A 10,000-nucleotide genomic window follows, 5' to 3' on the forward strand; every position below is an offset into this window, starting at 1 on the left:
TCCAGGTCAAACCAGATCAAACCAGATCAAACCAGATCAGTCCAGGTCAAACCAGATCAAACCAGATCAAACCAGATCAATCCAGATCAATCCAGGTCAAACCAGATCAAACCAGATTAAACCAGATCAAACCAGATTAAACCAGATCAAACCAGATCGATCCAGATCAATCCAGATCAAACCAGATCAATCCAGATCAAACCAGATCAAACCAGATCAATCCAGGTCAAACCAGATCAATCCAGATCAAACCAGATCAATCCAGATCAATCCAGGTCAAATCAGATCAATCCAGGTCAAACCAGATCAATCCAGATCAATCCAGGTCAAACCAGATCAAACCAGATCAAACCAGATCAAACCAGGTTAAACCAGATCAAACCAGATGAAACCAGTTTCTTTACACCCAGATGAATCAATCATCACTAACCGATCACCAGTAAATCAGTAGTAGTAGTACTGACAGTATGGTAGTACTTTTGACAGTATAAAGATTAGTAGAAGTAGTGGTACGATTAGTAGTAGTATTAGTAGGAGTACAAAGAGCATTATTAGCTGCAGTAGGAGTATAAAGATTAATAGTAGTAATATTGTTAGTACTATTAGTAGTAGTATTGGTAGTAGTATTAGGAGTATATATAGCAGTATTAGTAGTACTATTAATAGTAGTACTGGAAGTGTAAAGAGCAGCATTAGCAGTAGAATCAGTAGTAGTATTAGGAGTATAAAGAGCAGTATCAGTAGTAGGATTAGTAGTAGTATTAGGAGTATAAAGAGCAGTATCAGTAGTAGTATTAGTAGTAGTATTAGGAGTATAAAGAGCAGTATCAATAGTACTATTAGTAGTAGTATTAGGAGTATAAAGAGCAGTACTCACGGTGGCAACATCCTGCTCTCTCTCTCAGGTTTGTGTTGAAGTTCTGAGTTTCAGCTCCAACCTGCAGCTCCTCCTTCAAACACTCATATTTATACTCATAGGGGGGTGGGGTACTAGCACAGAGTACTGACAGTACCGCGAACAACAACAACAACAGCAGCAAATACTACTACTACTAGTAGTACTACTTCATCTAAACAAACACTGACTACACCTTGTTGTAGTTTGGACTTTGTCAATAAAGTTGGATCAGTCTGTTTAAATGATAACATGGGCTGCTGCTGTTAGCATGTTAGCCTCTTAGTCTGTTAGCATGTTAGTCTTTTAGTCTGTTAGCATGTTAGCCTCTTAGTCTGTTAGCATGTTAGTCTTTTAGTCTGTTAGCATGTTAGCCTCTTAGTCTGTTAGCATGTTAGCTTTTTAGTCTGTTAGCATGTTAGCTCGTCCAGGCTGTCAACCCAGCAGCAGTAGTAGTACAGTAGTAGTACTCGTAGTCTATCCGTAGTTGTAGTTTTAATATTGAGTTGTAGTTGTACTGTTATTTTTTAAAGGGACCAGAGACACACAACATCAACACAACATCAACACATACAACACAGTTTACACACAATCACCTGATGATTAATCCAGCAGTTAAAACATGAGCAGACGTTACATCAACTATTTAAAGACGTTTCATTGATTCTTTTATTGAACTGGGACATTAATCAACGTTGGTTCATCAGACACTCGACACAAATGTTTGAGTTTGATTTAAAAATCATCAAATGAGACGAGCTCCTCTAGTTTTAGATCATCAGACACCTGACCTTGGTCTGCTCTAACATTAGGACCAGGAGGACAGGAGGACAGGAGGAGGACAGGAAGACAGGAGGACATGAGGAGGACAGGAGGACATGAGGAGGACAGGAGGTTGCTGCTTTCATGTCCTCCTCCTGATGGAGGCTGCCTCCCTCCCTGGTCCTAACAAGACTGTAGACCTGAGTCTGGGCTGAGGTCCTGGAGGATGGGGGTCCAGATAGAGAACTGGTCTCAGGTTTCAGTGCTACACTGACCTTCTGTTATTCTGTGGAGACTTTACCGCTGTCTGTGAGAATCGGGGCAGAACATGAGTCTGCATCCGTCTGCTCTACAACGTCCTGAAACCAGAACCCAGCTGGAGCCGAGCTGGACCCCGGGACCGGGGCCAGGAGAGGAATTAGGGGCAATTTTAAGGCATAATCCGGTCTGGCTGGTTTCTGAGAGACTGGATCTGAACCTGGACCTTTGATCCTGACGTCCACCTGAAACCAAGAGCTGTGGGACCGTCGAGCATAAAGAACCAGGGGAGACCTCAGAGACACCGGAATAAACGACACAACACTTGATCAGAGTGTAAGGACCCGTCCGCCTGGTTTAAACCGTTACAGGTTTAAAGGAACTTTATTGTCAGTTCTGACGATTCACAAACACGACTGAACGTCCTCAAACATAAAAATATAAAATGTACAAATGCATACAAACAAAGCAAAATAAAAAACTACTGAAGTGACTGGTGAAACCCCCGAAGGACGAAACATATCAATAAATAAAAGTAATAATATAACACACAGTATGAGGACCACTGCTCAGAGTCCACGGCTAGTGAACACATCCAGACTCCTCAGGTGAGTCTCAGGTAACTCTCTTCTCACAGATATCCAAAAATCAGCTGCTTCTGTGCGAAACTCACCTGGGCACACACACACACACACACACACACGCACACACACACACATCTATGGCTATATTTGTGAGAACATTCATTAATATGATGCACTCTCAAAGCCCCTAACCCTCCTCTAACCCTCCTCTAACCATCGTACCTAACCTTCCTCTAACCCTCCTCTAACCCTCCACTAACCCTCCTCTAACCCTCCACTAACCATCGTACCTAACCTTCCTCTAACCCTCCTCTAACCCTCCACTAACCCTCCTCTAACCATCGTACCTAACCTTCCTCTAACCCTCCTCTAACCCTCCACTAACCCTCCTCTAACCCTCCACTAACCATCGTACCTAACCATCGTACCTAACCCTCCTCTAACCCTCCACTAACCCTCCTCTAACCATCGTACCTAACCTTCCTCTAACCCTCCTCTAACCCTCCACTAACCATCGTACCTAACCATCGTACCTAACCATCGTACCTAACCCTCCTCTAACCCTCCTCTAACCATCGTACCTAACCCCAACTTAACTAAATCTTGTGCAAATAGATCTGAGTACAGTTTACACCAACACTGGTCCTTATAGTGCAACAGAGTAATGTGCAACTTCTCCTGTTATTTTACGTTCATGTACATGAGGGTTATGTGGAATCTGGTCCATCTTACACTTCAGGTGATGAGCACCTTTTATCCCCACTACCTCCTGGTCTTTAATGAGCACCTGATACCTTGTTAGCTAAACTCTTGTATGTGTGTTCTGTGTCAAATGTCAAACTTATTTATGACTAATATGCATGTTTCTGTTAAACACTGCACTTTACTTGTTGTTACTGATTTCTATATATTTATTGTTTTACATTAACTTCACATCAACCTGCCCATTGCCTACAGACGGAAACTAGACTCTGGCTACAATCTGACATATTTACATGTTTTTGTTCAATATGTACCGTCCCAATAAATAAATAAATAAATAAATAAATAAAGCAATCATAACATTGAATTGAAATCTTAACTCTCAAGCAGCCAATTGTATCACCACTGACACACTCTGCTGCCTGGGTCAGGAGCCCATTAACCACTCGGGATCTTTTCTAACAAACACCCTTTATTAGGGCCCCCCCACGCCACCCACCCATCAGTTAACCTCTGAGGACCTCCAGGTCAGTTTTCATTCATGGTCTCAGAGAAACTTCATCTCCTCCATCTCTTTAGTCACTCTTCCACACCAGCGGCCTGTGGCACCAGGTAACCTGACTCCTCCCCCTCAGCACACCTGTACCTCGCCTTGCTGCCTTAATATGTCCTTGTCCCCTGTCCCCTGTCCCCTGTCCCTTGTCCCCTGTCCCCTGTCTGCGCTCACACATGAGGCAGAAGAAAGAAGTAGAGAACTAAATGTTAAAACTACGGCAGTGGCCATGTTGTCACGAAGCAGAAAAATGCGGACGAGCAGCAGCTGAGAGGAAAACGTGAGGAATCTGGTCCGACCAGCTCTCAGGGACTTCCAGTTAAAACTCATCAGAGATTTAATGTTGTTGTGTTCCTGTTACTCTAAATAACTCAGGTTACTGTTTTGAGTCATTAAATCAGTTGTTTCTCTGAACTTTAGTTGAGAAGTTTGTGTTTGGTTTCATCTTGGTGAAATAATCTTTATTTACTGTTATTTCAGTTTAATTACATAAGGAGAAGTTATTTTTTTGTCATGTGTTCAATAAAAACAGGTGTGTGTGTGTGTGTGTGTGTGTATATATATATATATACATATATATATAACCAACCGTTATTATTAAGTGGTCGACAATTTGTATTGTAACTATATGAATACAGTTGAAATTGAAATTCAATTAATTTCACTTTAACATTTACCTCAGATCAGATCAACAAATGAGATGAGTTAGTTCGATGGGATCAATGAGACGGACTCGTGGAGTTTGGGACAGTCTTTATTAGTCGCTGACCTCCAGTCAGGGGTTGGATGTAGGAACACGTTAATGGCTGAAATCAGACACACAGAGCAGATCTGGCATCAGCAGCTACTTTAATATTTATGCAGAGTTAAAGGACAGAAACAACCAATCAGGAACAGGCCAGCATGAAAACAGGAAGTTGAAGCTTGGAGTTTAGCTTGGAGTTGCAACTGTATTCCAGTGTGGCAGCGATGGGCTTTGCTCTGTCGAGAAACAACAACAACAATGACGCTAAGTATGACACAACACCAACAATCATGGAGGATTAGTGGAGGATCAGTGGAGGAGGATCAGTGGTGGATCAGTGGAGGAGGATCAGTGGAGGAGGATCAGTGGAGGATCAGTGGAGGATCAGTGGAGGAGGAGGATCAGTGGTAGAGGATCAGTGGAGGATCAGTGGTGGATTAGTGGACGATCAGTGGAGGAGGATCAGTGGAGGATCAGTGGAGGAGGATCAGTGGAGGAGGATCAGTGGAGGATCAGTGGAGGAGGATCAGTGGAGGAGGATCAGTGGAAGATCAGTGGAGGATCAGTGGAGGAGGATCAGTGGTGGATCAGTGGAGGAGGATCAGTGGAGGAGGAGGATCAGTGGTGGAGGAGGATCAGTGGAGGATCAGTGGTGGAGGATCAGCGGAAGATCAGTGATGGCGGAGGATCAGTGGAGGATCAGTGGTGGAGGATCAGTGGAGGAGGATCAGTGGAGGATCAGTGGAGGAGGATCAGTGGAGGAGGATCAGTGGAGGATCAGTGGAGGAGGATCAGTGGTGGATCAGTGGAGGAGGATCAGTGGAGGAGGAGGATCAGTGGTGGAGGAGGATCAGTGGAGGATCAGTGGTGGAGGATCAGCGGAAGATCAGTGATGGAGGAGGATCAGTGGAGGATCAGTGGTGGAGGAGGATCAGTGGAGGAGAATCAGTGGTGGAGGATCAGTGGAGGATCAGTGGAGGATCAGTGGAGGAGGATCAGTGGAGGAGGATCAGCGGAGGATCAGTGGAGGATCAGTGGTGGAGGATCAGATAGGTCATACCTGGAGTCAGGGAGAGTCCACTCCTTCCAGGACCATTGTCTAAATCATGGCTATGAAGAGAAAATGCAGATTTTACTTTTGTTCTTTACAGTTTTCTCCAGTTTTTAGAACTTTTCCTTAAACTGTTCTAACAGAGGCTGAATTTTACCGTCTGTGGTGGTGGGGAAGGCTTCATCGCTCAGGTCCGGCTGGTCTGAAGGCGTCGCTGCAACAGGAAACAACAGGGAAGTCAGAGAGTTTTATCGGAACCACGTGAACCCTGAATGTGGATCCTGTTTGAACCAGTTTTTACCTTCAGTGGAGTCAAACATGTCCTCCTCTTCTTCAGTTTCTACCTTTTCAGGGTCTTCCTCGGTCACATCCTCCTCCATCTCCTCCATGTCCATCTCGTCAACCTCTTCCTCCTTCTCACTGTCCTCCCCCACCTCCTCCTCTTCCTCCTTCACCTCCTCTTCCTCCTCTTCCTCCTCTGTGGCTTCAGACTCCGTTTCACTGTTGTTGTCCATGTCACTGCTGTCGGACTGATTCATCTCACTGTCGGCTTCACTTGTGGTTTCCTCATCCTCCTCGTTCTCCTCGTCCTCCTTGTCCTCCTTGTCCTCCTTGACCTGCTCGTCCTCCTTGTCCTCCTCGTTCTCCTCGTCCTCCTCGTCCTCCTCGTCCTCCTTATCCTGCTCGTCCTCCTTGTCCTCCTCGTCCTCCTTGTCCTCAGACGTGTTGTCGATGGTCTCCCCTTCCTGTCCGTCAGATGCTTCTTCATCATCGTCATCAGATATTTCTGTTGCCTCTGTCTCACCTCCCTCCTCCAGACTCACTTCCTCCTCCACTGACTCCTCGCTCTCTGCTGCGTCTCCCTCCTCTGGCTTCTCCATGTCCACGCTGTCTTCGGTGGCATCTTCGGTGGCGTCTTCCTCGTCCTGTTGACTTTCCGAGGCCTCGGCTTCAGTCTCAGAGTCCTCTGAGGCGGCGCTGTCATCGGTTTCCACATCTAAAGCTTCCTCTGTGTCTGTGGATGGACCATAAGACACCGTCATCAATAATATCTGATCGGTGTCTGTGGACACTGGATGACTGGATATAGGACATGACATAGAACTTGGGACATCGTGGTTCTGCTTTGATACGTTCTAACGGTCCGACCAACCAGAGGAGGCTTCAGGTTTGGGGTGAACCGGATGGATTTCAAACAAATAAAATGAAGTTTGTTTCTATCGGCCTCGTCGGTTTGATATGATTTCACTTTGTGGGTTGAAGTGGGTGCGGCTACGTTAGCTATGTTAGCTCTTCATGTCTAAAATGAACTGGGCCACGTCAGCTTGTTAAATTAGTCAAATGAGCTTCACGGTTTGTTCTGATATAAAACACCAGCCTTTAAATCCGACTGTAGCGTCTCTGTCTCACCATGATGGACCAACTATATTCTGTTATGTGAGCTCATTTCAAAGTATTTAATCTACTTCTTTTTGTGTTATGTCTGACTCATCTAAATGTCCAAGAGGTGACTGATGAGGAGTGGCCCCAGTCTCCTCCTCATTACTTAAAGCCAGTTAAAGCTGAATGCAGTTACGTAACGTCAGGTAAGTCCACCACAACGTGAAAGAAGACAACACACCCACTGACCTTCTGAAGACTCCTGAGACTCTGAAAGAGCTGAAAGAAAACACAGAGAAGTTCCTCATTCCACGGTCAGATACTTTCAGTCAATCTGCTCCTTTAAAGGAAGTAATCAACATTCAACAAGGAAGAACGTGACGCTAGAAGAGATAGACAGATAGACAGGCAGGTAGATAGACAGGCAGGTAGATAGACAGGTAGACAGACAGACAGGTTACCTTCAGTTTGTTCAGAGGACCCTTTACTTTCATCTGTGAATCAAAACACTTTGTTGTTAATGAGCTTGTGTGTCGACTGTGACCTGGTTTAAAGTTCATTCACTGACCTGTAGATTCACTGGTTTCATCTGAGTCCATGGAGGGAGTGTCTGAGGGGGTCTCACCTCCATCATCAGCATCTGATGAACAGACAGGTGAACAGATAGACAGGTCATCAGATAGGTAAACAGACAGGTGAATATTGACATTGTTCACACCATTCACTGACCTGTTGATTCACTGGTCTCATCTGAGTCCATGGAGGGAGTGTTTGGGGGGGTCTCACCTCCATTATCAGCATCTGATGAACAGACAGGTGAACAGACACACAGGTGAATAAACAGATAAACACACAGACAGGTAAATAGACAATAGACAGGTGAACATTCACATCATTCACTGACCTGTTGATTCACTGGTCTCATCTGAGTCCATGGAGGGAGTGTTTGGGGGGGTCTCACCTCCATTATCAGCATCTGATGATGAACCAGAAAAAAACATAATTTACACTTCAACAAATGGCTGAAACACAACCACAAAAATACCTGAATGAATGGATTCAGACGCACCTGGTGAATCAGTCACCTCCTCTGAGTCTGAGGGAGCTGGAAAACACAGACAGACACACAGGTAAACAGACAGACAGGCAGACACACACAGGTAGATATACACAGGTACAGGTAAACACACACAGGTAGACACACACAGGTAGACACAAAGGTAGACACACACAGGTAGAGACACACAAGTAGATACACACAAGTAGATACACAGGTAGACACACACAAGTAGATACACAGGTAGACACACACAGGTGGAGGTAGAAGCAGACAGATAGACACACACAGGTAGACACACACAGGTAGACACACACAGATACAGGTAGACACACACAAGTAGATACACACAGGTATATACACAGGTAGACACACACAGATACAGGTAGACACACACAAGTAGACACACACAGGTAGATACACAGGTAGACACACACAGGTAGACACACACAAGTAGATACACACAGGTATATACACAGGTAGACACACACAGGTAGACACACACAGGTAGACACACACAAGTAGACACACACAGGTAGATACACAGGTAGACACACACAGGTAGAGACACACAGGTAGACACACACAGGTAGACACACACAAGTAGACACACACAGGTAGATACACAGGTAGATACACACAGGTATATACACAGGTAGACACACACAGATACAGGTAGACACACACAAGTAGACACACACAGGTAGATACACAGGTAGACACACACAGGTAGACACACACAAGTAGATACACACAGGTATATACACAGGTAGACACACACAGATACAGGTAGACACACACAAGTAGACACACACAGGTAGATACACAGGTAGACACACACAGGTAGACACACACAAGTAGATACACACAGGTATATACACAGGTAGACACACACAGATACAGGTAGACACACACAAGTAGATACACACAGGTATATACACAGGTAGACACACACAGGTAGACACACAGGTAGACACACACAGGTAGACACACACAAGTAGATACACACAGGTATACACACAGGTAGACACACACAGGTAGACACACACAGGTAGATACACACAGGCAGACACACACAAGTAGACACACACAAGTAGACACACACAGGTAGACACACAGGTAGATACACACAGGTAGACACACAGGTGGATAAACAGACAGGTGAACAGACAGAGAGGTAACTAGATACATACCTGGTGAATCAGTCGCCTCATCTGAGTCTGAGGAAGCTGGAAAACGAAATACACACAGGTGGTAAGAAGACAGGGAGACAGACAGACAGACAGACAGACAGACAGGCAGGTAGACAGGTAGAGAGACAGACAGACAGACAGGTAGACAGGTAGAGAGACAGACAGGTAGACAGGTAAACAAACAGGTACACACCTGTTGATTCAATCACCTCATCTGAGTCTGATGGAGCTGGGAAACACAGACAGGTAAACAAACAGACAGGTAGACAGACAGGTGGAGAGACAGGTAAAGAAAGACAAACAGGCAGACAGGTACATACCTGGCAAGTCAGTCGCCTCATCTGAGTCTGAGGGAGCTGGAAAACGAAACAAAGACAGGTGGTAAGAAGACAGGTAAACAGACATGTAGACAGACAGACAGGTAAACAGACAGACAGACAGACAGACAGACAGGCAGGTAGACAGGTAGAGAGACAGACAGGCAGGTAGACAGGTAGAGAGACAGACAGACAGACAGGTAAACAGACAGACAGACAGACAGACAGGTAGATACCCAGGTGGAGAGACAGACAGGCTTACTTGTGGCTTGTCCTCTGTTTTCAGGAACATCTGTGGGTTTAAAACATAAGATCATGTATTAGTGGTGATGTACTGGTCGATAAGATTCATAAGATTAGTTCATTAATGTGTCGTTACCAGGTTGTGCTGTCACAGGTTCATCTGCACTGGCTCCTAAAACAACAACAACAACAAGTGTAAACAACAACAACTGTAGAACGTCAGCACTAAGGAGCCCTCTGTGTGTACGTGTTACCGTTCA

The 10,000-nt window shown here is 45.1% G+C and overlaps 2 protein-coding genes across 6 annotated transcripts in view; one reads left to right on the forward strand and one right to left on the reverse strand.

Moving 5' to 3' along the window:
* The window catches only part of LOC125020362 (regulating synaptic membrane exocytosis protein 2-like), a 15,428-nt gene extending 13,330 nt beyond the window's left edge, over positions 1-2,098 (forward strand). Inside the window, exon 16 of the mRNA XM_047605684.1 lies at positions 2,027-2,098. Within this exon, the coding sequence (XP_047461640.1) occupies positions 2,027-2,098 (72 nt within the window). The remainder of the gene's footprint in view (positions 1-2,026) is intronic.
* A 2,392-nt stretch (positions 2,099-4,490) lies between these two features.
* The window catches only part of stm (starmaker), a 6,919-nt gene continuing 1,409 nt past the window's right edge, over positions 4,491-10,000 (reverse strand). The window contains exons 4-19 of one of the 5 annotated variants that reach the window (XM_047605874.1): positions 9,995-10,000; positions 9,877-9,912; positions 9,760-9,789; positions 9,501-9,536; positions 9,374-9,409; positions 9,181-9,216; positions 8,000-8,035; positions 7,835-7,906; positions 7,660-7,731; positions 7,499-7,570; positions 7,392-7,424; positions 7,180-7,209; positions 5,852-6,565; positions 5,708-5,764; positions 5,560-5,609; positions 4,491-4,735 (exon numbers count right to left, since the gene is read on the reverse strand). The exon at positions 9,995-10,000 is cut by the window's right edge and continues 27 nt beyond it. In XM_047605874.1, the coding sequence (XP_047461830.1) occupies positions 5,599-5,609; positions 5,708-5,764; positions 5,852-6,565; positions 7,180-7,209; positions 7,392-7,424; positions 7,499-7,570; positions 7,660-7,731; positions 7,835-7,906; positions 8,000-8,035; positions 9,181-9,216; positions 9,374-9,409; positions 9,501-9,536; positions 9,760-9,789; positions 9,877-9,912; positions 9,995-10,000 (1,277 nt within the window). In that variant the 3' untranslated portion in view covers positions 4,491-4,735; positions 5,560-5,598. The remainder of the gene's footprint in view (positions 4,736-5,559; positions 5,610-5,707; positions 5,765-5,851; positions 6,566-7,179; positions 7,210-7,391; positions 7,425-7,498; positions 7,571-7,659; positions 7,732-7,834; positions 7,907-7,999; positions 8,036-9,180; positions 9,217-9,373; positions 9,410-9,500; positions 9,537-9,759; positions 9,790-9,876; positions 9,913-9,994) is intronic. The other 4 variants (XM_047605875.1, XM_047605876.1, XM_047605877.1 and 1 more) reach the window with 4 other exon arrangements.

The sequence above is a fragment of the Mugil cephalus genome, chromosome 14, assembly GCF_022458985.1.
Source record: "Mugil cephalus isolate CIBA_MC_2020 chromosome 14, CIBA_Mcephalus_1.1, whole genome shotgun sequence".
In the NCBI taxonomy this organism is placed as follows: Eukaryota; Metazoa; Chordata; class Actinopteri; order Mugiliformes; family Mugilidae; genus Mugil; species Mugil cephalus.